The following is a 27597-nucleotide window of genomic DNA, read 5'->3' as shown; positions in this document are numbered from 1 at the left end:
AATGTAACATATATCTCCCAAAGAGCTGTCTTTTAAAAACAAACAACTTAAAGCATTCTCGAGCAGATTCTTATCCTAATAACATAGTAAAATGAAAGTTGTCCAATAGGGAAGGATAATTCCCTTTAATGAAATTGAAATTCGGGGGATTCGCAGCTGTCGCCGCTCATCATCATTTACATCAGCTTTTAGATTTAATATACATGAAAGGATCGAAGGGCGCAAATAGAATGTCAGAATGATTGCTGACGACTCGTTCTCGCGTCATTCACAGTTTCACCTTGTTCGTGAGAGAAGTAAGACAATCGGCCGAATGTAATTTCTCTATAGAGTCGTCGACAAACTCTGCTGACACGCGACGTTTTCCTCGTCGCGTGACACGGCGATTTAGTAGTTCTCGTATCCTAATTAAGAACTTCATTTCGCGCGCGATTCTTATTCCCGATAGAGTCCAACGAGATCGACATTCTCGAGTTCCAATTGGAAACTAGGGGATTGATACGCAGCCGTTGTGAACACAAGGTGGAAGAGACATCAATTTCAAGTTAAGTGATCGACAGAGAGATGCTAACTTTTATACATGACATTTTTTGCGTTAAAATTAGAGTCAAATAATTAATCATTTAATGTACAATTAATAATGATATGTATTATTAATTAATTACATAGATTATCTTTTTTTCGAGGACTTTGAAAAATTCCTTTTTAATTAAAATTTGAAAGATGTGTTCTTGAAAGTTAATCTGAAAAGTTTTCTGTTATATTAAACTTGACAGCTGCGACTCGCTACTTTCTCTCTAAGCATGATTTTCCAAATATTTAGAAATTCCACGGTAGATTGTAGTGCGAGCAGATATTAATATAATTCGAAAACTAACATTTATACATTCTAATGCACAGAAATATATGATACATATGATTCAAGTTAATCCTTAACGTTTCATTAAGTAATAGCCACGAGGGGTTTGAGATTAAATATGTTCATTCCTGACTTCTACGGTCGATTTGCCAGCACCTTTCTCACGCATCGCCGTAATTAAAATCAATACTGTAATCGTACTTACCTAAGATGATACATATATCTTGAAAATGGAACATCGGGCAGATGTATGTAAGACAGGATAGTGTCGCAAGGATGTTCATGAAATAATTACATATACTCGCACGTTGCGTGTGTGTATGTATATATGTATATATTTATAATCGCGGTCATCATAAAAGTACAATAATAGCTTTATATCAAATCACGAGGAGAAAGTCAATATTCACACGAGTAGACGTGGGCGATGGCTTTCAAGAATATCGATTCACTGCGGATCGTTGCGTATGGTTTTCTCTCTTCTTCTTTCTTGTCCACTCATTTGTTTCTGTTTTTCTTTTTTTTTTTTATAAAACGATTTTTCTCCTCTCACGCGATCCCAAAGAAATGGGGGGAAAAGAACAGATATCAGTGAAAATTAAAAAAGTAGTAAGAATAACGCGGAGAAAGTGGGATATTAAACAAAACATCGATATAGACAATCAAATAATAACAATAAACAGTTTACAAAACGCAATAGCTGTGTCGACGGTATGTGTTGTGTCGGTTTGGGAGGTACTGGAATACGACGACTGACGTCACAGACGCGTCTGATAACTAGGCGATCGCAGTAGCAAACGAGAGTAACAGTCTGTTGGTTCCTCCGTGTATGCGAATTGCGTCGATTAGTCGAGACTCAAAGTTGGATTCGTCGTCTCGCTATCGTTTCTTTCGCCTCCCCCTCCTGATCCTTGTGCGATTACCACCTTTTGTTCGCTCGCTTGTTACTATTATCATTTGTACAAATATATAACAATATCCATTCATAATTCTCACGATTAACGATTACGATTACGTGGTCCGTGGTTCAGCCTAATGTACGGAGGCCACTTTTATATCCCCTTTCACCCCTTAACGGAACGTCGGTGGTAGCTTTCCGAAGAGAGGCGAAGAAAGAGACGTGCCTTCGTTTCTTGAATAACTCGACGACGGTCGTCGATTGCGTCAAGAAGAATGTTGCGCGAAGAAAAAAAAAATGTCAATCGATATAATTCAAAGATGCTATTGAATGAACTAGATTGCTTTCGACTCTTGTACCGCGCAACACTTGTAACTTGTCCGTCGTTCTGTTTGTTCGTGGATGCACGCGACGACGACGATGATCGACGCGAAAATCAACGAAGATTCGGCGTTACTTCGTGGACAGAAAGCGTCGGAGGGGGAACGCGAAAGGGTGTGGGATCAAGGGTGTCACTAATCAGGCACTTCATAATGTCCTTCACCCTTTTTTCTGCGTGTTCGGAATCACCGTCCGTATCGAAAGTAACTTGGTGGTATGTGTGATGACGGCATCGGCGACGCACTCGACAACGATGATAGGCAAAAAAGTATATCTCTAGCTAAACACACACATCCCTCATACATTCGCATGTTCATGCAACCGCACCACGGCCAGATAAACTACAATCACACTCTCTTTCACTCACTTTCTCTCTCTTTTGCTCTCTTCCTCTTTCGCTGTTCATACTCTACGGAGTTCTACTATCACGTTTTCGACGAATCATCCTTTGTTTGCTCCTCCTCCTCTTGTTTCTCCTTGTACTTCTCCCTTTTCGTTACGTATTTACCACCGTTTTCCCATTTTCATCATTACACATATGTAGGCTATCTCTGGACCTCGCTGACGCGAAAGCACGTAACTTCTGACTCGCGAACTGATCACAATCGAGAATCGTTGATCTCTGTGCGACTCGTCGACAAGGGGTCAATAGCTACGTGGCATTTAACGAAGTCTAAGTCATTAGTTCTGTTGCGTCGTCGATGTCCACATCTTCGGACGGTTCCACTTTCACAGCGAGCTGCGTATATCCCATATTGGTTTCCCTTCTGCCGGACCAGGCCTGCGAATAAAATGATGACGCATGCGCATTTATTTTCCCTTGTCATTGAATTATTTATTTCTTGAAAATTACATAAATTATACTTTTGAAAACTATAAATTCAACTTTGAATAATACAGGGTGTCCCGTAACTAACGGACCATCGATTAAGGGCGGATTCTCTGGCCAATTTGGAGACGATTTTTCCTTAGCAAAAATGTTGAAAAGTCAATAATTTTCAAATTTATAAGCAATTAAAAAAATAGGTTTTTTGAAAACTAAACGTTTTGGAGTTAAAAGTGTAACATAATTACATTCTTCAGTTAATTTCAGGTAGAGTTTACTATAATACAATTTTAATTTGAGGCTTAGTTATAAAAATACATAATGACAAATATTGGAAAGTTGTAAAAAATGATGACCTTTTTCGACATTTTCGCTGAGGAAAAATCGTTCCCAAATTGACCAAAGAATCCATTTGTAATCGTTGGTCTGTTAGTTACCGGACACCCTGTATAAATTTAAATATAATATTGATATAAATTAATGCAATTTTTTTAAAGAAATTTCTTAAATACAAACAAATTAAACATCAGATTGTTTAACTTGAATTAGATGCATACCTGAAGAGCGACAAATATCATTGCAAATAACGCAATTGACGCTAAGCAAATAGCGACCGCCATAGTTGTGGCTGCTGTTACGGCAAATGAAGCCGAGTCGTTTCTACTTGATTTGTCGTAACTGTCAGAATATGTCTCAGAAATAGCCGTGCCAGCAGAGAATTCTGTTCCCGGTACTCTTCTTTTACCAGCTGGCGAGCTGTTCCTGCAGCCACCTACACATATTAAAAATACACTATTCAGTAATTATATGATGGTATTTATAACAATGTAGACTATAATAGAACAACATCATATCGATAATATTAGAAATTAACTAAAATAAGAAGTATAAATTTAAAAAAAATTATTTTAATCCAATAAGCGCGTTGATGATTGTATAACATCTTTTATAACATCTGTTATAACATCTATTAATGGTAGATCAATTATTCGTCTATCAATATGTATAATTATTTATCTACGCAAACTTTACGTGTAATACTAACTTGTCAAATCATGAGCATTACCAGTTTCTGGATCACAGAGACAACATTCTTCAGCTTGAGGCCCCTTTTCGTTGCCCGTACAACAAGGCACGCACTGGTTGTTCAATTTCAGCAAATGCAGCGGCGGCGAACATGCGGTGCAACTGAATTTGCCAGGGCCAGCGCATCTTCGGCAGTCTGAATGGCAACTCTTACAGAGCTGCGTTAAAGAATCATAGTATTGCGCTCCTAGACACGCCATGCACAGTCCGCCTTCCAACATGGACTGAACCGGACAGGAAGTGCACTCTAGTGGACCTTCTCCTGGAACGAATATTTTCCCGTTGAGAATTAATTAGATTTAATTAAGCCAATTTGCTTACCCTTGCACGTGCGGCAATAATGATGACACTTCTGACAACCAAAATTGGATTTAAAGAAGCCTTCCGGACATTCGGGATGACATTCGCCGGCTGCTAATTGCCAGCCTCTCGGACACGTGACGCACTGATCCCTCCTAGGTCCCAAGCACGTTTTACACGACAAGTAACACTTGGCGCATTGACCTCTGTCGCTGTAATAACTGAAATCAAAAAGAAAAAGAATCCGGAGCATATCAATGCTGTTCTACCATCAATCTATTCAATAATAATTCATAATAAAAAATTATTCCGCTTTACCCTGACGCGCAGGACGATCTGCATTCTCCGCTCTGCAGCTGCAGGCCATCTTGACACGCCGTGCAGTTCAGACGAGAAACGCAACTCTTGCAGGTGTGCAGACAAGGGACGCAAATTGGTCGCGAAGGTTGTACCACGGAATAATACGCGTCGTCGCACTGCGATACGCAGCGCTTGTCTTGAAGTAGCAACGGATTCGGGCAGGATATGCAATGATCTTCCGTGGGGCCGGCGCAGGTCTCGCAGGACGAGTGACAGAGCTTACACTGACCATTCTCGTAGTACTGACCCGAGTTGCAGTTGCTGCGACTCTCGGGCGCGCACAGCCCTTTCTTGTTCAAACTCCAGCCCTCGATGCAGCTGGTGCAACTTAGCGTGGCACAGGTCGCGCAACCGGGCGGACATGCGACACACTCGCGCCGTTTTTTGTCGGGGCTATAACCCGTTGGACACGAAGTGCGACACGTGCCTGTAACATTCGAAATACAAAAATCATATATATAAATATATAGAACAAATTGTGAGACATGTAGTCCTTCATCTCACATTTAATTCATTTACATATCTGATATAATTCAATTTTTTTTTAATCAAAATTTCCGTCAAATATGTGATTTCCATTTATTGATGTAAATGACGCTCACCGTTCAAAGCGAACAGCCCGGATCGGCAGGTAATGCAGTGGTTCTCCGCCGTACCGTTGCAGGTCTCGCAGGTAGCGTGGCACGGAGCGCAACTGTAATCTTGAGTCTCGTATGTATACGGAGGACACGCGGCGTAACATTTGTTCTCATGCATCACCAAGTGATGCTCGCAACTGGTGCACTTGTCCGGTCTGTCTTGACAGCTGGCACAATTGGCCTCGCAGGGCACGCACGTGCTGTTTTCGGTATCTGTGCAGGAAAATGTGAAAGAAAAATTGTGCGTTAAATCATTCGATTTCATAGGAAAGAGATCGCGATTGATAAATCGATTAACGTACTTTCATAATAGCCTTCTGGGCATTGTTGAAGGCAGACCGCTAGATCGATGACTCGAAGATGAGCGGGCGCGCAGGAGAGACAAGAGTCCTGACCTGCGCCCGCGCAAATTTCACAGGATTCATGGCAAGGCCAACAGACACCACCCTGATTGGGGAAGCTCCTTGGTGGGCAGCGACTGACGCAAGTGCTGAAAAAGAAAAAAAAGACACCCCTCGCGTTGTTTCTCAAACGATTTTTCGTTGAGGAGGGTCAAACGAAGAGAAAAGATATAAAATGAAAATTTACGGATGCATTGAGAATTGAGAGAGCTCTTATTGCGCGTAAGAAATAAATTATAGAGTGATTAAAAAAGAAGTTTAACACGTAAAAAAATATATGAATATTCAATATGATAAATTACCATCTGCTCTCTTAATATCAAGTAGTTTTATACTGGAATGTGCCTACCGTAGTAATCCATAGTTTCGTAGCGTTGTATAAAATTGTTTTGCGTTTCATTAGTCTCATGAAGATACCACAACTAGTGCATAAATTTCGATAACAGCTATATTTAAGATTAAATTTAAAGTGTCATAGATCTCTGTGAGAATGAAACACTTATTAAATATATACCCATCCGATATTCCGTAAATGATTTTAAGAATCTCAGCGAATACGCTAAAAAGCTCGAATTGTATAAACTGTATCTTTTCATCGACGAAAGTAAGGCGATTGTTTCATGCAAGAATTCGAAGCGTTCATCTACTCACTTGTCAAGACGATAATTCTTACAAGCGATGCACTGAGTCGGACCTTTGCCGTAACAACCTTGCGCGTCGCACTGAGGATCACAGTCGTGCAGTATCCTTCTGGTAGTATCGAGAGAACCGTCCATTTGCGCGGATGACGCCGCCGAGGGTGAATCGAAGGCGGCCGCCGAAGAGACATCGCCAGGTAGGTGATTCGTCAGGATCGGCGCCGATGAACCGTCCAAGGTAGCCACCGATGCCTGTAGATTCGACGCGGCGCCTGCATACGGGCCTTGGTAATTCTGAAAGGTAGACGTAGAAAAGAAGTCGCTATTGCCCGGATAGCCGGACAGTTGCGGATCATCGTCTACCGTGAACGGATAATGCACGGAATGGGAAGGAAGGAACGTGGAATGTACCGGATTAAATTGCCGCGTGCGTAACCGGATCGGGTTCGTCGACGTGCCATAGAAGATCAGCTGCCACTTCTTCAGGATGCCTGCAACAAAATTGAGACGATTGAGATTATGTCAGGAACGCCGGGAGTGAAAAAGATCAAGTCAATCGTAATTGACTTGATTATTAAAAATAATGCAAATCGAAAATTTAATATCGGAGAAGAAAGAAGAGGATTATTGTAAAAAAATTATATTTCTAGAATTTGAAGAGTAATGAATATTGATAGAAAAGTTTCATAACAATTATTTTACTTTGCAAATAAACGCGCGTCGAAATCAATGAAGAAATTAAATTGAGCTTGCCTGGTGAATTGACGTGTCGGTTTCCGACATTAATGATCTGCAGGGTCCATCGGCCATCCGCTTTCTCGCCCCAAAAATGCACACTGAGGAAGGGCCAATCGTCGAAGTTAGAACTGAGAACGTCGCGTGGTCGCTCGAACAATAGGGTCGAGGTTGTGCCCATCGGGGAAGTCAGTAAGAGCCTTAAGTTTCCTCGAGGGAAAAACCTTAGAGAAACCTGTTTTACGACAAACAATTCAAATTTTATTCATACTTTCATAATATTCGAAGTTCTTTTGACACGATTCTAACTTGACGCATCAAATTGGCAAATATTGATTTTAATATGCTCGAGCTATCCTAATTATTCTTAGAGAATCAATTTTTTTAATCTTCTTTAAGTAGAAGACTAATCCTAAAGAGAAATGAAGTAAATCAGAAAACGTTGACAACACTGAGAAAAATCTTGAAATTTCTTCGCGAAAATAATTTAGTGAAAGAGAGAGAATACAGAATTTTACAAAAAAAAAATACAGGAAGCTTCAACTGTATAAAATATATTTTCCAAGAATTAAATAGTTACTTATAACCCTCTGGACTAAATATTAGGTATCCAAGTATTCTAAATAAATATTTTTACACTTAATAAATTATTGTGTGGTAACTAAATAATATAGATATTAAGAACAATACTTTAATAACAATTATATAGAATAATTACTAAATAGTAGATACATTAAAATATCTATTATTGCATTACATAACTATGTTAAAAATAGACGACCTATTTCCTGCGCGTAATCTTACCTTGCACTGCACATGCTCCAAGAACCGCACTTCGTTCAAGGACCCGGCGCATCCGGTGACGTCCATGTACACGCTCAAGGTGTAACCGTACGTAGGATCAATCGGTCTCTCCTCATTGATCTCGTCGGACTTGCAAATGTGCTGCGGCGGCACATTGGTCCACTGTTCGGCCAGACTGACCATGGCGCCCGCGTCCATCAAACCGTAGCCGAACTTGTGGGAGACCTTCCTCTTCACACCGTTCAGTATCCAACCGGGCTCGTTGCTCAGCGGTTCTGACCGCGAGGTGAGCACCACTAGGTATTGCATATCGCGCCACGTTAGAGTCGGGTTCGCCTCGAGAGCGAGGGCAGCGATACCGGCGGCCAGAGGCGCCGAGGCAGATGTTCCGGTGTGCTCCACCGTGCAGATGTGATCCGGACGCAGCTTCGCGTCCATGTCCACGGTGGCGACGCTCTTGTCATTGCCGGGCGTGCCCGACGAATATGTGGACGCCAAGGTGGAACTGCATTCTTCGAGGTACCAGGGCTTGTAGCCGCCCTGGGTCGCGCTTGATATCGAAAGGGTGAATATGCTGTTCGTGTAGCCGTCGCAGTTGCACGAGTCGGTATGCCGACCTCCGTTGCCCGATGCCCAGACGAAGATCGAGCCCTTGCCCTTGCGACCCTGCGTGGGAAGAAAGAACATTGTCGCGGATGTGCGTTGACAGCGAGGAAATGAACCGCGCGACCAACGAAGCGATAGGATCTTTATATTTTTTTAAAGTAACAAAACAAAGATATAAATAATATAAATTTATATATAATGTATAAGTTATATAATCACAATTTATAGGATATATATTAAGAAAATCATGTGTGAAAAGTTGCGAATCGAATGATGAGAAACATCATTCTTTTTATTAGTAGATTTTCATAATTAGAAATATAAATTATATAATGAAATTATATAATGATAATTTAAGAGATATATTTTATTAGGAAGATTATAATGTAAAAAGTTGTAAATCAAACGAAAAAAAAACATTCTTTTTATTATGAGATTTTCATAATTAGAAATATTCCATTACCGTGAAATAATAAAACTGAACATGAGATGAATTTTGTGCCGAAGATATTATTGCAGCCGTATTATTTTAATTAACAATTGTTCCGAAAAATTAAATGCTTTTAAATATATGATAGAGTACGTAAAAAAACTATTTCCTGATATGTTTAATTTGTGAAAGTGAAAATTACAAAGAACAGAAAGAAAACAATTTGTATGTACAACTTTTCTCGAGGCGAATCAAGAATTATTTTACAATCAAAAAAATAATTTGTCATAAAATTGAAAAGGAATTTATTTATTTATTTATTTATTCTCAATTTTGTCAATAAATATTTATATCTCGTAAAATAATATTTCAACTATTCTGTTATCAATTCGACGTAAAAACCGTAATATCACTCTCTGCAAATATCCTCGCCTACATAATTGATATAATAATTTTATTTTATGTCATCGCGACATTAACGTAACGTCGGCAAAAAGAAGGTCGCCTCTAAATCGTCCCGAAGTAATGGAATAAAATGTCGGGATGAAAGCTCGCGACAGAAAATAAATTGATCCTCTCGCTTCGTGTACGCGCGGGCGCGCGCGATATATGTGGCTTACGCTCGTCACTCCGTAAATAAACGCCCTCCTGGCGAGCGGGCCTGGACCGTCGACGGTCTTGCCGTCGTCCTCGGGACCCCAAGAGGCGCTGTATATGTCGATGTGATCAGGATTCAATCCCAGCGCTCTGGCCTCGACAGCGTCGTTTACCGGGCCATCGAGCATTCGCACGCCTGAGAACACGAGAGATATGTGCGTAAGTCTTGCTTTCCCTCCCTTTCTCTGTATTTTTCTCCTTCTAGCATGCCGCGATTTTAAATTACGATAATATCCTCGTGTGTGGGAGTCTATAGATTGTTATCGATCTTAAGGATAATCGAGACTAGCAAGCGTTCGGAATATAAAGAGGAAGACGCAAAATTATGCTTAAGTTTTCGGTCCAGCATTAATTTAATCATCTTTCAGATTTCTGATTTTTCTTATGTAAGAGTAGAAAAAAAATGTGCGTATATTATATACTTAAATATCACAAAAAAGTTCATCGGCTGATAATGACAGCTTCAGAGCATCTAAATGTTTGACAGCTGAAATAATCGTGCTTTCGCCAATCACAGTTTAATATGAGCTATTATAAATTCTATGTCTCTTATGTTTTTAAATAGCTAAATCTCTTCATAATATATATTAAATATATTTAATGTTTTCTAATTATTTATATATAATTAATTGAATGTCTCCATACATGCCGGCTGTCAATATGTCTGTTCACCGTCTGCTTAAAGTCTGCATAAATATTAGCAAATAATCTTTAATGAAAAGTTTCAATTAACTTACACTAAATATTTCACTTTCATAACTATTTAATAAATAAGATAAATTAAAATTGAAGCTTGATTGAGATAATTTGAAAGAAAAATAATCAGCAAATATTTTTCTCGCGTTATTCAACCTTTGCAAAAATATCTCGTCAGCAGACGACGATCTTGATTACATCCACTTTGCATTATTACCGTCGCGTCTCGCGACTTTGACGAAATTTCTCGCCGCTTCCTCTATATCGGAATTTCTAATTTCGCTGCGCGGCACGCTTACACGACCATCAATTGCTTGAATTCAATACTGAGAGATCCGGTTAACCCCCTTGTATCGTTACGCGCTATCGTTTCTGCCCCGACAGCTTACGGACGTTCGTTCCGTTTCGAAGTGGGTTAACGGAATTAATACAGCTCGATAGCATCGAGAAAGCGGGAATAGCCGGCGAACGACCGGAAAACGTGGCCTATTCTTCAGCGGGTTTCGAGACGATAAAGCGACCGCTACCAGGCCTGACATTTCCAGCGGCCGCTGCACTATTTATTTCCGCGAAACGATTCGCGCCAGCTAAGTCAGCGCTGGAACCGTCCCAGAGGATTCGCTCTCACCTGGTATAAAATAAAGATAAATACCGCTTTGGAGAAACAATGAAATCTTCCCTTACTTTGGCATTAACTGATTACGAACATTGACGAGAAACTGTGAAGTTATAAATACTATGTAAATGTAAAATTAAGGACAATTTCAATCAATTACGAACTCGTGACTAGGGTCCATTTTTCTTGGCATAACGATGTGTCTCTAAAATTTTTCCTAGTTTTTTATACACAACATTTTTAGAAATAATTTTAATCATATTATTTCGTAATTATTATCGAAAATAAATGCCATTGGTAAATATACATAATTTGCAGCGCATCAAGATATTATACGGCAAACTTACTAAGTATATCAATGTCGAAAATACTCAGGATATTGGACTTTCTATTAGTTTGAATATTAAATAAATGTTCTTGTACATCTTTATATACATAATCCGGATGGATTAAGTGTATCGTTAATATTTGTACTCGTTGAAATGCACGAGCACCAGCTCATCTCGTCCAATATTAACATCCTTGGATAATTACTCATCCTCTCATATTTCCACAAAATTCGTTAAGACATAAAACAACTCTACCAATTTCTAGTTTACCAAACGCAGGAATATAGTATAAGGAAAAGAAAATATTAATCTATTATACGTTATCCCAACTAAAGCACTACTCAATTTTCACATTTTCTCTACGATGATATGGGAGCGTTCTCTTTAATTTAGAATAATAATCCAATCTTCATATTACTCTAACAGCAATCCTGTATTAGCAATTCGTTATCTTTCTTTTTAGATTATAATCCGAGATTATAACGAAAATTGGAAAATTGTTAACCAGGATTATAATACTAATCAACATTGATGCACCGGATTAAAACATATCAGAGAATTAAAGCGATCAGAGATATTGGAAGAGAAGGCATTTCATTCATAAATTTTACAGAATTATCAGCGATATGTTTCCGAAAAATATCGATACTTATATTTCAACCTAAAATAAACTGCCTAATTAATTTATCATTGATCACTTTCATTCATCATTTATATCTAGACTATTATATATATCTGTATAGTTTCTTTAAAGCAAATTTCTCCCATTATTCTTCTTTGTTATTCAAAATAAATTTCTTTGGTTAATATTAAATACTTTTAAAATATTAATATTAATTATTAATATATGGATAAAAATATTTTAACGATGACATCTATAATTAACAAACGGTTATTAACGAGTCCAAAATAAATAAAGATATTATAAGGCGCGCCTTTTTAAACCCAATTATTCCTATTTTCTCTCCTTGCAATTTCTCTTACCTCCGATACTGGCATTGTAAGCGACACCGACACCGCAATACTGGTTAAAGGCAACGGCGGCGACCTCGCCGGCACATCGAGTGCCATGCTTGTTGTCACCGTTATCCCTCGGCATCGGATCGTCGTCATTGTCGTTGATGTCCGTGCTGGCCTGGTGATCATAGTTGAGCGCCAGATCAGGATGGTTGGTCTGAATACCGTCGTCTAGGATCGAAACGACGATACCCTTGCCGGTATAGCCCTTCTGCCAAGCCGGACCGAGATTCATGTCGTAGCCGTCTTTGGCACCGCCGTTCTACGATAACGAAACGTCAAGTTTGACTAAATCAGAAGAAAGAGTTTTACGTTTCTTTTTTAATGTAGAAACTATGCCAAAATTTCTATCTGTTTGTAAAGATCTGTTATAAAAATTTATAAGACACTTTTTGATATGAAGATCCATTCCAAGTTAGAAAACGATATATACACGGGAAAAAAATTAGCTATCATAGCTAAATTTTAGCTGCCCATATATTACACATGAAATTTAGTTATCATGCTTAAATTTTAGCTATGACAACTAATATTTTTTAGCTATAACATTCTCCGTTAAACTATGGCTAAAAAATATTAGTTACCATAGCTAAAATTTAGGCACGATAACTAAATTTCAGGTTGTAATATATGGACAGCTAAAATTTAGCTATGGTAGCTAATTCTTTTTTTCCGTGAACGAAATTAAGTCGGGATTGGTATAAAATATACTATCTGTTTTTCATTATTTAAATTTTTTCAAAATATCTTGACATATTGAATATCTTTCTATAATATACAGATGTCTTTTATTGACTGATTTATGAAGATTTGAAATTACTTTTACATCCTTGATACGATTTAAAATCTGTGGAATCGCAAGCACGCTTTAAAAAACTTTCAACAAGATTAAGTAGGGAGAGATTCGTAAAATATATGCTTCATCTGTTTTTAATTATTTAAATTTTAAAAATGTCTTGGCATATTAAATATCTTTCTAAAAAAATAATAAATAAATTTATTTTAGGAAAAAAATACAGGACTTAAAATATTTAGCATTCTAAGAAGAAATCCGTAGAATCTATTTCTACTTTTAGATAAATAGAAATTAAATTTAGTCTTAATTAAAATCTTAAAATTAGTTGGGAAAATTAATTAGGAAATTTCAAGATTAATTTTTAATTTCCTTTAAATTTTTAATTTGCTTTAAAGGGAATTCGATTGGTTTAAATATAAATTTTATTATATCTCCATAAACGTAAAAAATTCCGATATTGTATTGTGAAAAATATTTCTCAATTTAGCCAAAGAGCATGATGATAAATCGTGTACGGAAACGGTACATGATTCTTTGACAGGTATTAATTCGCGAATTTCATGTTGCCACGTATGTGACCGTTGATTGATATTCTAGTAATCCGCGATGTAACGCTATACATCTTCACATGCGTGTATACGATTTCGTGGATTAATGGATTACTAGCCACACGACAAATTCGAATGTTACAATTTTCATAGCGGTGATATGCGTTATACAAGTAGACAAAATTGCAGATGTCTTCACTGTCATTTTTCTGCCTCGTATTAATTTTTCTTCCTTTTAATATACATTTAAAGTATAAAAAAAAATGTATGTATCTATAGTATAAATAATGTATAAAATTAATAGGCAATATAAACGTAAAAAAGAAATTAATTCCAGTTTTGAAAAGTTATAATTTTTATCTGGGATTTTTAGCTCGCAAAATGCTATATATCGCGGCTTACATAAAAATATCGACCGTATTAGAATTCCATACAAATTTTGACAGAGCCATTAGCTTTTCCTCCGACATCGCTATTGGTGGCCACCTAAAAGTTATATATCTGGCCGGAAAAAAATATATGCTGGACACGAACCGTCGGACGATTTCCAGCCACGTGATTTGTATCCTCTAACAAACGTCCGTTTTATGCATTTATAATGGATTGATTATTGCTTCGGCTATACGGGCGGTATTTTGCATTTTGCGTCATGAATTTGCGTAATAAATGTACGGTATATATGGAAATACGCGAATGTTTCGCACGTGTTTTCATGGCAAACGCGCGAGTGCGTATGATCATCTCGAATCACGACGAAAAAAAAAAAGTTCAACGACACCAACGCGATAAATTCGTGCGTGCGTAGAATGATTATTTGCCGGGCTCTCGTAAATTAACCATCAGAAGGGATGAGCAATCAAGGATCGTAAAAGAGCGTGACAAACATATTAATCCCGGATAAATTGAATAATTTATCATTTTAATTGACACTGAAATATACTTGTATATTTGCAGTTAAAATAATCACTATATATATAGTTGAAAAAATAATGATTCTACAATTACATATAAGAACAACAGATTTCAATAAAGTTTAAAGTTTCGAAATAATCCAAGGCGTTGCAAAGAAATAAAGAAGAATCTTAGGATTAACTCTCTTCAAAGCGCATATTTTATATTCCGCGCAATTTTTATCAAAATAAAAGAAGATGCTATAAAAAATTGCACAGTGTACAAAGAATCCGCGAGACCCAGTTCTGATTATCGCACACGTAGAATTGCGCGTTTTTGTCCTTGCTCTCCGAGAATAATCTTGGGCTCGTATCTTCCGATGGGGACCAGCGTATCCAGCGTTTCCCGTTTTCCAGCACATGTGCACGAATATACGCGAGTAGTAGAGTAAAACACTTTCGCGGAGTGCATCGCAAAGCGCAAAAACACGAGGCTGTTCTCTAATCTCTACGACTACCAGTGTGTTCTTCCGTAGGATATCAAAAAGAGGTAGTAGAATAGAGATACGTAAAAATGCATGACTCGTATGTTGCAACAAAGTTTGCTGTTCTGTTTATTAATCCTATTTGTTTCGAAAAATTCTTCCGCGCAATATACGCAATATTATTTATTGAAAAACCATACAAACAATATATATATAAAATATGTGATATAATAAAAGGCCAACTTAACGAGCTTATATGCTAATAATTGAAAAATTTTTGTTTATTAATTTACGTCATACTATACAAAAGTTACGATAAACGTTTCGACTGTACGACAGTCTTTCTCAATATCTTAATAATATGTTAAAAAATTAATTTAGTCATTTCGACATCATAAATAAATACAACAATTATAAGATTATATGACGAACGCAGTACAAAATTCATGATTGTTGGCATGAGTTAGAGCGTCAGATGCTGTTATATTATGTAACGACAACTGTGAACAAATTAATATATCCGCTCAAATATTACAATACATTTAGATTTTTAATAAATAGTATTAACTTACTTTTTTGTCAACGAACATAACACCTTTGTTAAAAAATTATTTCTTTTTACTTAACATAATCACAACGTGTACTTTTTTAAAAAACAAATCGATATCTGTATCTTACAATGTCGGCGCGCTGTATATATACCCAATTTTTAAGATGACGTAGACAATTTTTTTAGAATATCATAATAAGAACCGTCAAGACGCTCGGTGTCCTTTTTTAGGTTGATACTGTTGTTTTCTTCTTTAATATATATCATTTCTGATATCAACCTTTTATAATAATTCTTTTCATAATCTAGGATTTTTGTGTCGTTCCAATTGAAATTGTGTGTAAATTTTACAATATGATCAGAAACCACCGAGTGCCTTGCTGAATCTAATCTAATATTATTTTTATGTTCATTTACTCTTGTACCTAATTGTCTTTTCGTCTGTCCTACATATGTAGCATCACAATTATTACACGAAATCTTATATATGACCCCCGAATTATTTTGGAGCTTATCTCTGTCTTTTTGCGTTTTTATGACTCTGTTTAATTTCTTTAGACATCTGTATCCTACTGTTATATTTGATTTCTTTAATTCTGATGCTACTAGTTCCGAGATTCTTTCAATATAAGGTATCGCTATGAATTTTTTATTATTGTCATTATTTATGATTTCGTTATTTATATCTTGAGTCATTTCTTTGTTTAATCTATTAACAATAAGGAACTTCAGTCTATTATTGATTTCTGAGAAAATGAGATCAAGAGGATAACTATTGCTCAATAAAATATCTATGATTAATGTTAAATTTTTACTATGAAAACGGGGATGTGATAATAATATTGACCGGTCTACTAAATTATATATTACACTTTTTTTGTGGCATATAGGATGATTTGAATGATATGAGAGTGTTCTACCCGAAAATGTTTTTTTCTGAAACCAATCTATGTATATTATGTTATTTATAATTTTGAGTGAGATATCTAAAAAACTTATGCTACGGTTATCCTCTCTTTCTATTGTGAATTTTAATCTATCGTGACAATCATTAAATTTTTCTACTAGATATGTGACTTGATCTTCCGGCAAGCAAAGCAAGATATCATCGACGTAGCGATAGTAAAACCTTATATTAACCTTTATAGTTTCAAGAATCCTAGTTTCTATATCTTGCATGACAATATCAGCAATAATTGGAGATAAAGGCGATCCCATAGGAGTTCCATGTATTTGTTTATAGATCGTTTCGTTGAATGTGAAGTACGTTGAAGTCAAAATAAATTTAATTACATTAACAAACTCATTTTTGTCTATTGATGTGTGGTTTTCAATGTAATGCCATCTATTATTTATGCTGTCTATTGCAAGGTCCACAGGAACATTTGTGAACAACGATATCACATCCAAAGATACGATTGTTTCATTGTTATTTAATTTAAGATCAGACAAAGCGTTGCACAATTCAAAACTATTGTTAACATGACTTTTGCCTTTGGGTAAACTTGTCACTAATTCGGGGGTCATATATAAGATTTCGTGTAATAATTGTGATGCTACATATGTAGGACAGACGAAAAGACAATTAGGTACAAGAGTAAATGAACATAAAAATAATATTAGATTAGATTCAGCAAGGCACTCGGTGGTTTCTGATCATATTGTAAAATTTACACACAATTTCAATTGGAACGACACAAAAATCCTAGATTATGAAAAGAATTATTATAAAAGGTTGATATCAGAAATGATATATATTAAAGAAGAAAACAACAGTATCAACCTAAAAAAGGACACCGAGCGTCTTGACGGTTCTTATTATGATATTCTAAAAAAATTGTCTACGTCATCTTAAAAATTGGGTATATATACAGCGCGCCGACATTGTAAGATACAGATATCGATTTGTTTTTTAAAAAAGTACACATTGTGATTATGTTAAGTAAAAAGAAATAATTTTTTAACAAAGGTGTTATGTTCGTTGACAAAAAAGTAAGTTAATACTATTTATTAAAAATCTAAATGTATTGTAATATTTGAGCGGATATATTAATTTGTTCACAGTGTCGTTACATAATATAACAGCATCTGACGCTCTAACTCATGCCAACAATCATGAATTTTGTACTGCGTTCGTCATATAATCTTATAATTGTTGTATTTATTTATGATGTCGAAATGACTAAATTAATTTTTTAACATATTATTAAGATATTGAGAAAGACTGTCGTACAGTCGAAACGTTTATCGTAACTTTTGTATAGTATGACGTAAATTAATAAATAAAAATTTTTCAATTATTAGCATATAAGCTCGTTAAGTTGGCCTTTTATTATATCACATATTTTAATTGTATACGAGCCGAAGTTTAATTTATAAAATATATAAATATATATATATATATATTTTTGTAATAAAATAGATAAATAAGAATATTTGAAACCATAAATTAAAGAATCAAGTTTTTACTTACATCTATAAATTAAAAATTTATCGATTGATTTAAATTAGCAACATTTGAACGAATGATTTTTAAAAATTCTCAAAGAAATCTTTTTCAACGATAACAATAGATGCTAAATAGAAAAAATATATATATAAATACTTGGGAAACTTCAAAGTAAAAAATGTCACTTCTTCGCGCGAAATAGAGGAGAATGTCGCGAGAAATTCGCAATTCAGAAAAGTTGAACCTGGAGAAAATATTCGTGAAATCTAACGCTTCGAACTATATCGCACACGCAGTGCGCATGTAAAGGAACACGTTTCCCTTGATTCCGGCTCTTGTACGTTACGCCCGTAGCTTGTCGGAGATCAGAGGACGAGGCGGACGCGTGTTTCTTGTCGCGGAGAAAGAGAGAGAGAGGTCGCAACGAGGGAATGTGCCAATCTCCGCGTCGATGCACCTTTCCCGGCTGTTGCCGCTCTTTTTTTGCTCGTCTATTTCGGAGCCGGGCGCCGCATGACGGTACCCGGGCTCCGTTTCCCCTGCGATTCCATTAACTAGATTGCGTATTGTCGTGCTCGCCCGAGAGGAAGGTCGGAGGCATCGATGCATGTCCCCCGTGTCAGCGCTTATCTGCGCTGAGATTTCGACACTGCGAGAGCACGAAAGAGAGAGAGAGAGAGCGCGAGCGCGGGCGAATACTCGAAAGTGCAACGAGAATGCAACGGGATCAGAAAAATAGCTCGATGGCCCAAAGAAAAGGAGAAGGAGAGAGCCGTCACCGGAGGGAATGAATTACCTAACTCTCTACCTTGTTGTTACAACGAAGGAACCGTCAACATCCGACTCTGTATCGACTTAAATCGTTGGTGTTTGATGGAAGACCCTTTATCTCATTTTACTTCGCTTTACTCTAATGAGAATTTTTTTTAGAAAATTGGATTCGTGTACTTTTCGCACGATAATTGCAAGAAATCAATTCTTGTGTCTTATATGCACAAATTTTGAAATTAAATATGATTTTAAAAATTTAGCCAAGAAAATTATTTATTTGATTTAGTAGATGTTCAATAATTTTTTTTTCGCTAGCATTTTTTAGGTGCACGATTAGGAATATTTCGTGTAAGCATACAAAGAGAAAATTTTCTCTTAGAATTTACCCTGAAAATCATTATTATCGTGGGACAATATGGTATATTGGAAGAATTTTTATAAGAATTCTCTGATTAATATTTATCACAATAAGGCATAAAATATCTTCGATTAATTTTGCTATGTACATATTAATATTTTTTGTCGTAGTAAATATTAATCCGACAAACTCTTATAAAATTCTTATTATTGTTCCACGATACCATGATTTTCAGGGTAAATTCTACGCGAAAATTCTCTCCGTGTATAATCAAAAATTGAACAGACCGAAATAAGATTTCATTCATGCACAATCAGTGATTCAATTAAACTCATTTGCTCTTGACATCTAATAATAATTTATAAACATTTTTAGACACAAGATATACACACATTTATTAATCTCTTTCTAAATTATTATCATTCATGCACAATCAGTGATTCAATTAAACTCATTTGCTCTTGACATCTAATAATAATTTATAAACATTTTTAGACACAAGATATACACACATTTATTAATCTCTTTCTAAATTATTATCATTCATGCACAATCAGTGATTCAATTAAACTCATTTGCTCTTGACATCTAATAATAATTTATAAACATTTTTAGACACAAAATGTACACACATTTATTAATCTCTTTCTAAATTATAAATGAATTTTGTAGCGTATGTAAAGATAAATAAAAAAAAAAAAAAAAAAAATTGCAGGAGAGATTTCAGAAACTGCACGTCTCTGATAAAATAATTACATTATCTGCTTTATTACGAGAGATACGTAGAATCGTTTGAGAGAGATTCCTGATTGTGCCTCGCTCTTCTCTACAATACGCGCGCATCGTGGATCCCTCGGCTGCTTCTTTCTCTCGGACGAGCCGACGAGGGCAAAATTATCCAGCAAGAACCGCCAAATTTACGGGCGCCGCGCATAAGAGCGCCGTAATCCCGTCAGCGCAGTACGAAAGGCGTGCGGGATGGGCTCGTGCACACATTGTGGGCGCATATTGTGCCCGGGAAAGACAATATATATACCGACCCCCTATTGTCTCGTGCGACGCGTGCGGTCGACGAAAAAAAAAAGAGGGCAAAAAAGACCCCCGAGAATGAGCTGGGGTTACTTCGCTGGCCCAGGCGTCTTCCACGACCCGACAAAAGCGATCTCTCTCCTTCATTTTCATCACGTCCAAATGAGAGCCGTTCCCATCATCATAGACGCAAGAATGTAACAGCACGAAGCATGGGGTTCTCTCTATTTAGAGGCGCGAAATTGACAAAAAAGGATGTCGAAAGCTAAACTCGATTCTAGATCATTGTTATCTCCTCTTCTTCTTCTATGGAGTTACGACTTTTTGAAAAAAGAGCAACTAGATAAATTATAAAAGTAACTTATTCTTGTTAGACGAAGCATCGAAAATCGAAATTGAGACGACAGTAATATTGAAAAACAAGTTTTATATTTAATGTTTTTTTTGTTAAAAAATTTCTTTCTACTTTTCTTTTATTTGAATTTTTCAAATACTTCTTTTCTCTTGATAATCCTGCATCGTATTACAATTTTACTCAAAGTATAAGAATAAAATAAAATATCTACTTGAATGATACTCTCATATGCTGGAGACGTGGGCGATAAGTCTGAATATCGGATTCCATTTATTCCGACCTCGTTTTTCCATTATCACAACCACATATCGCCTACATAGTTGAATGAATAAATAACGCTGGCATTTAAAAGATCATCACCGAGAGCGATGCTAAATTTGGCTAAATTTAAAGCAACAGTTAAAAAAATTTCGATTCTATGCGTACAGAATAATCGAATATGGAATAACATTAATTGATCCCATACACGTCCGTCGCGAAATAGAATTTGAAATTCGAATATTATTATTTATTTATTTATTCGCTTCTGAGTATTTCTCTATGTCAATTCTTATTTTCAGAGAGTATCGATATCGCGATACGGAGAGGTATCAGAACTGATTCCTCAGCTTACGTAAACTCTGGTTGCCTATCGCACTTCGGGCGATGCTCCGGGCGCGTCACGAATATTACACACCCCGTGCTTTTATCCCGCAATAGTGGTTTCCGTACCCGAGAGTATCGGCATACTTGGGCATCATCCTCTCTAAATAAAAGGCTTCAGGTATCGGGCTTTGCCAGACCTCAAGTTTCATACCGCGCGTTATCACGCCCATTACGCAAGATCGCAATCTTACGTTCTTCCCATTCTCAAGAGCTCTTTAAACATATTTTTATGAACGCGTTGTCGCGCAAAATAAATTTCTCCTCTTTGTCCTCCATTTATTCCCCACATTTTTTCGACAACCAGTTATATATATTTTCGCATTCAATACTGATTCTGAGGTCTTATAAAACTGAAGAGAAAATATTTAAGGTATATCTTGGATTTTTCTGACACTTCTTACCATTTATCAATGTTTTCATTTATTTTATTTATTTCTGAGCGTGGAAAATTTGACTGCGCATTATCTTCTTTACACATTTATCTTTAAACAACTAAACCCCAAATTAACTTGAGATTAAATAGAGAATAAGATTTCCCGTAAAAGACCAAAGTGATTAATCACTCGAAACGATCATCTATAGCTGTTCGCAAGACTGAGCAATGTTCGTTGTGTTCGCCAATAAAAGTAACTTGAGAATTAGAAACAGGACACTCTGATATAATCGAGAACTCAGCAAAGAACTTAGGCCGAGACCGAAGTCTCGGAAACAGAAAAGTTTCCACCGGATCGGACGGAGTCTGCCAAAAGCTAGTTGCTCACTTCCGTTGTTTTACGCCGCCGTTCCGGATGGCACGCGGGTGACTGCACACTATAAACCGCTTACAACACTAAGAAAACATGTGTACGGCACAACGGTTCCATTAAGGCACGCTGATCGCGAGGGAACTAAATACAAAGTCCGGACGTGCGATGCACTTGGCGCGCTAAGTGTTGAGATTTATTCTTCATACGAGGAAAAATTTAATTCCGCGCATTTTATCACTTTTCCTTCGCCATAATTAAACTTTTTCTTAAGTTCCAAATTGTATAATTTATACAAAAGAAAATAACAAATAAAACATATGATAAATGATTGATCTGTAACTTTTTCACACAATATTAAAAACTTATTTTATCTAGCATCCCAAAAAATTACTCATCAATATATTCCACATTATTTCAATTATCTTTAATTTATTGCATATTAAGTTTTTTTATTACTTTTACTTTAGGTTTCATATTCGTATGTTGAAATTAAAATGGAAAAAGTTATATGATGACAAAATTCTGTCAATCAGAAATGGAATCTATAATATTTAAAAAAATTTTATATCACGCATGTTAAAATTATAATTATATAAATTATTTTCATATATATTAATTAGAACTGAAAATTTATCGTCTTTGACAGTTTCTATAAATGTATATTTCTTATATTGTAGACAAAAGGAGACATCATTTATAATTTATAATTTAATTACAAATAACAAAGTAATTTCACTATACCTTTAACGATTTAATAAGGTAACACTTTAAGTCTAGAATGTGTCAAGGTAATTAATCTAGGGGTTAATTTGAAGCTATTAAACCACACGACCGAAAAAAACGAACAGAATAGAGACAAAGCGAAAGAGATTTAAACCCTAAACGTGTTGTTCTCGATAATCTCGTCATTAATCGATTCAACGGCTCTCGTTCAATAAGATCGTATTAGTTGCGACTGATAATGATCGGATAACAAACAAATTGATTGTCTGTTTGCATAAAGCCCAAGTAATTATCCTAATAATTGTTTACACACTCACAATTATACGAGTGATGTTTTGCACGGGATACCTACTTTGTTTTAAGAGCGTATCGAACCGTAACAAAAGCTATTACATGTTATATCTCGTATTAACAACAAGATACGTCATAATTTATCGAACCTACAGCTAATAAATTATACGCAACTAACTCACGTCGAGACGTCGAAGTAAAAAATAGTTTATTTTATGTATTCAAATTAAATGAATAATTAACGCTACAATAATTAAGGATAACTGACAATAATTTTGTCAGAGTTAGATCGACGAAGATGACGTGAAAAAATACGAAATATTCTTTATTCTACTATAATCATTATACATCGTCAATTATGATTTTTAATTAACGCAAACAATTTAATATGATATATTACATATATATTTCTCTTATGTATTCCGATCGACTTTTTTGACAAAAGGGAGAAGAAATAATCGGAAATGTCAAACGGCTTCGACGCCCCACGTGGTTCGTTCGATTCCCGTCACGTCCGGGAGAGTCCGTACTTACCAGGTACCATTGTTCCTTGAAGAGCGGATCCGTGAACAGGTTTTGAAGCGGCAAGCCCCTGTTTCTTTGGCGATGGAACACGCTAGCCTGCCGCGGACGCGGACCGAAGTCGCTGAAGAAGTGCGGATAATCGAGGAACCCAATGGACGGGTTGCCGAAGTCCCGCTTCTTGCGCTTCTTCTCGTGCTGCTGCTGGAACCAGTGCACCTGCAACCGAAAGCATAACCGGATCTGTAACAACAAGTTTTCTTGCGCGCCCTTGTGATCGACTCCGACGACTTCGTCATCACATTACGAACTTGGATAACTTGGCGAACTGACCCGGGGCCATTAGCCGCCGTTTTGTTATCTCACGTCGTTACACTAAGTTCCACGCGACATTACACGGTAATGTAAACCGGTGGTAACGTCGCAAATTTTCCTAAGTGCCCGGAATATCTCATCAGTGTGTCGTCAGAGCCGGTTTTGTTGGCGGACGAAATATGGCGCGCGCTAATGATGTAAACGAATTATGCGCTACTTAAAAAATGAAAGGCATTTTAATGCCTTTCCTACAGAATTACTCAAATTTCATTGTAAAATTTTGAATATGAGTTGTAAGTTGAATTTATGATTAAACGTATATCTCTTAACGAGATGATAATATTCAGAAATATTAAGGCAATTAAAAAGGCACTCACAACATTGATAAGCAAATCTATGATTCATATATTTATTAATATATTTTATTTAATAATTGGAATATTATTTCAAAGAATGTTAGTCGAGATTGTTAAAAGACAAGTGAGAATTGAGAAGAGAAAAAAGGAAGGAAAAATTCTTCTTTTTAAGAACCGATATAAAAGAAAAAATATCGTGCAGCTAGTCATAGCACACGATCGCAGTTTTTCATTCGTTGATTGGTTAAACAGTCATATACACCGGCGCAGTGACACGGAAAATTCACCGGTGCAGATTGACTCAATCGAGGATCATAAATCGTACAATCACCGAAAAACGCTTCGGGGAACGAGCTTTAATTCTGGCGCGTGTTGCGTTTCTCTCTTTTCATTCATATTGCCAGTACTGGTCCAGACACGCAATACGATTCGGTATCGCTGACAGATTCACCGCCCTTGCACATTTTTGGCGAGGCTCCAAATATACGTCAGGCTCAAACGAATTAGTTTCACGGTCGTATCGAAAGTGGAGCACACATTACAGGAATTTTAGAATATCCGACACAGGACGATGAGTGTAAGAAAGGAATTTGGTACATATGTTGTTCTACAGCGATTATCGAACATTCCAAAAGTCCCCTAAAATTAAACGATTATGGGACAGTCGTGTAGTAAAATATTAGTAACAGATGTTGCTATCTTCTCTTATGAATTATAAACAGTTTTGTAATTGAGAAAAAAATTCTAAATGCAAAAAGCACCATGATCTATTTTTAATAAGGCTGATATATCATGTGTATTCAAAACTTTAATTTTGATTTTTAATTTTAGTTTGGTTGAAATAATAAATATTAATTTTATCATATTGAATTCTAATTAATATAGAATAATAATATGCCAGAATAGAATAACAATATTTTAAAAACGTGAAAAATAAATTTAACATGATTTCGAGATCTTATATTTTTCATATTCAAATTATCGCTTAATCGGATAAACAACACGATAAGTATAATAATCATTGTAATAATTAATATACCAGTATAGAATGTTAAAAAATTGTTAAAAAATTTGAGAAGTAAATTTAAAATAATTTCGATCTTATTATACGAGTTACATTTTTCATACATATCCATATTATCGTTTAATCGGATAAACAACACTCATCTTGTTGTTTACTCAATTAAATAATTCAAATCGTCGAATCATTTATTTTGCAACCATCAAAGTTCATAAAGTTATCACTATTTGATTAGACGTGAAATTTCTTTGTGATAACAATAACAATTTACTTCCGACATAAATCACTATTGAATATCTTGGTGAAAGTAATAGAGAGAAATATCTAATGAAACTTATCTCTATTATCTGAAATTTTAACTTTCAAACTTAGACAGTCTGTTTGATAATAGCGAAAGTTGTGAAATCGAAAGTGAAAACACGAACACGAAGAATCCTTGATTTACTTTCCTGCAGTTTTCCGATTTCGTAATATTTTTTAGATACTCGCATAAAGGAATTGCGCTATTAAAAAAAAAAAAAAAAAGAAAAAAAGAAATTAAGAGAAATTAAATAACTCCAAACATATAGAATTCGTTCATTCGAGTTGCACGATATTTTTCCAAAGAGTAAGCAAGTAAAAATAAAACGCTCTTTTTTTTTTAACGAACAATTAAGCGGTTAATTAAGCGTGCTGCACAATTAATAAGCAGCCAGTCACGATCGCTCCCAGGGAAAACGAGAGAGATTTCCCGGTCACGTATCCGTGGCTTCGTCAGCCATAAATCTCGACGATCTCTGAGCGCGTTCGGAAAAAAATGTATCTCTTGCGCGGAAGTTACCTCCGCACATCCACCTCGTGCAAATGGCATTTTCCTCCGCGATCACGTGCTCTCGGAGCGTAGCTCATAATTAATGCTATATCGCGTCCCCTGTGTGCATGTGAAGAACTGCATTACTTTTTCTCTTTCTCTCGCTCTCTTCCCTTTTTTTTTTTTTTTTTTTTTATTCGACGCGATATTTTTCCGACCATTTTGCCTGCCCTTCCGCACCGCAATTTTCATCCACGCTGAGAAGAAGCTTATCGAGACGAGGACAATGGCGGAAAACGCGGCGACGACAATATTGTCTCTCGAAACAGTGAGATATTTTGCCACGTTCTCGTGAGAGCACGGGACGACGAGGCTTCTCCGAGAGTGCACTTAAAGCGTCCACCAGGTATTTCCCGCGCGAATACTAAGGTGAAATTATAGTGAAAAATGCAAAAAAAAATCCGCAGGCAATGCAGAATTTCATAAATAATTTTTATGATTTTATAATAGATTTATATGTACATTCTATCGTCGTAAAAAATATAATAATCTGAATAAATCTTATACTATGCGCACAAGGACCCTTAAAAAATTATTAATTTAAAATACCTTACTGCCGCGAATGAAATATTCCGCTTCTCTTTGTCACAGAATTATAAAACAATTTTCTGTTTCTAGATTTTTACAGTATGCCGAAACTCCGACGTTTGTTACAACGGCAAAATTTAGATTTAGAGCCAAACAATAGAATACATTTATAGTCAATCAAAAAAGAAAGAAATATTTTGCAATGTTTTGTGAGGTATACTACTGTTATCACTAAATATTCTATCGCAGCAACACAGAATATTCAGCGACAGAAAACTGGATGCAAACTGGGAAATAACTTTTTAAAAGTACAAGAAACTACATATCGAAAAAAAAGCGATATTTTTATGACGGGACTATTTAAACAAACACACATTGTATATAGCTTTTTCTCAAAATATGCCAGCACAAAACTCGACTTTTCTATCATCGATTCTGTCAACTTTTTTCAATGCTGTTCCGAAAATAAAATAACACTTTTTTTCAGTACTATATTAAAAGTCACGCGATTAAAATAACAAGTGAAGCGAAATAGAATTAATATTTTTAGAAAAGGATATTTTTATTCCATATCTAAGAATTGAGTAAGGCAATCTTCACACACAGACCTGAGATAAATCTATATCGGTAACTCTAAAACCAGCGCGTCCTATCTCTTTGAATATAAAGCAAAATGTGTTCTCCGAGTTTGATAACAAGCGTCTTAACTTAGCAGAGTACAAAGATACGTCGACTTACCCGCGATTCATCCCTGAGCGCCTTATGATGCGGTTCGCTCGCAGTGAGAGACCTCTTGTGCAGTCGCTTATGCGAGAAGAGGTAATAATTCTTCAGGGCACCGATCTGAAATCAAAAAGCGAGGCATCCTTATTATCTCCGATTCGAGTGCGGTTGGAGCCTCAGAGAGGTTAAAGCAGCCATCGCGCGAACGTAAACACGAGATGGTAAACTCGCAAGTTTCCCTCTCACGGATTGCGTTTCGATGGTTTTGTGTGACTCGATATCGTTTTGACTGAAGTTTGCTAGTAACTTCCTCGAAGTGCCGTTCCTGAATTTATATGGTAAGACTCGCTAAATCCCGTCTACACATTC

The 27597-nt window shown here is 36.1% G+C and overlaps 1 protein-coding gene across 3 annotated transcripts; it reads right to left on the bottom strand.

Annotated features, from left to right (window-relative positions):
* Positions 1–1176: 1176 nt before the first annotated feature.
* Positions 1177–27345, bottom strand: Fur2 (furin-like protease 2). 3 transcript variants are annotated; one of them, XM_029307708.2, is made up of 14 exons: positions 27244–27345; positions 23448–23654; positions 12245–12539; positions 9583–9755; positions 7927–8592; positions 7141–7357; positions 6401–6878; positions 5651–5838; positions 5313–5561; positions 4669–5137; positions 4372–4571; positions 4010–4312; positions 3522–3736; positions 1177–2919 (listed from the first exon to the last, which is right to left on the bottom strand). In XM_029307708.2, exons 3-14 carry the CDS (start codon positions 12510–12512, stop codon positions 2812–2814), a joined length of 3534 nt encoding a protein of 1177 aa, XP_029163541.2. In that variant the 5' UTR covers positions 12513–12539; positions 23448–23654; positions 27244–27345; the 3' UTR covers positions 1177–2811. The 3 variants fall into 3 exon arrangements, with proteins under 3 accessions (XP_029163541.2, XP_085342263.1, XP_085342262.1); XM_085486137.1 differs by having other exon boundaries at positions 4031–4312; XM_085486136.1 differs by lacking the exon at positions 27244–27345 and having other exon boundaries at positions 6401–6681; positions 6799–6878; positions 23448–23508.
* Between the last annotated feature and the right edge of the window lie 252 nt (positions 27346–27597).

The sequence above is a fragment of the Nylanderia fulva genome, unplaced genomic scaffold (assembly GCF_048542155.1).
Source record: "Nylanderia fulva isolate GAGA-0341 unplaced genomic scaffold, ASM4854215v1 Scaffold40, whole genome shotgun sequence".
In the NCBI taxonomy this organism is placed as follows: domain Eukaryota; kingdom Metazoa; phylum Arthropoda; class Insecta; order Hymenoptera; family Formicidae; genus Nylanderia; species Nylanderia fulva.
This window is presented reverse-complemented; position numbering and strand designations above follow the sequence as displayed.

What these genes read in the sequence shown, in the direction of transcription:
- Fur2 (XM_029307708.2), bottom strand. Translation starts at nt 12,512, where the DNA reads ATGAATCTCGGTCCGGCTTGGCAGAAGGGCTATACCGGCAAGGGTATC. An exon ending in TTATTTACGGAGTGACGAGC is followed by an intron (nt 8,593 to 9,582) that starts GTAAGCCACATA and finishes CTTCCCACGCAG; the next exon opens with GGTCGCAAGGGCAAGGGCTC. An exon ending in CGGGCTGTTCGCTTTGAACG is followed by an intron (nt 5,138 to 5,312) that starts GTGAGCGTCATT and finishes CGAATGTTACAG; the next exon opens with GCACGTGTCGCACTTCGTGT.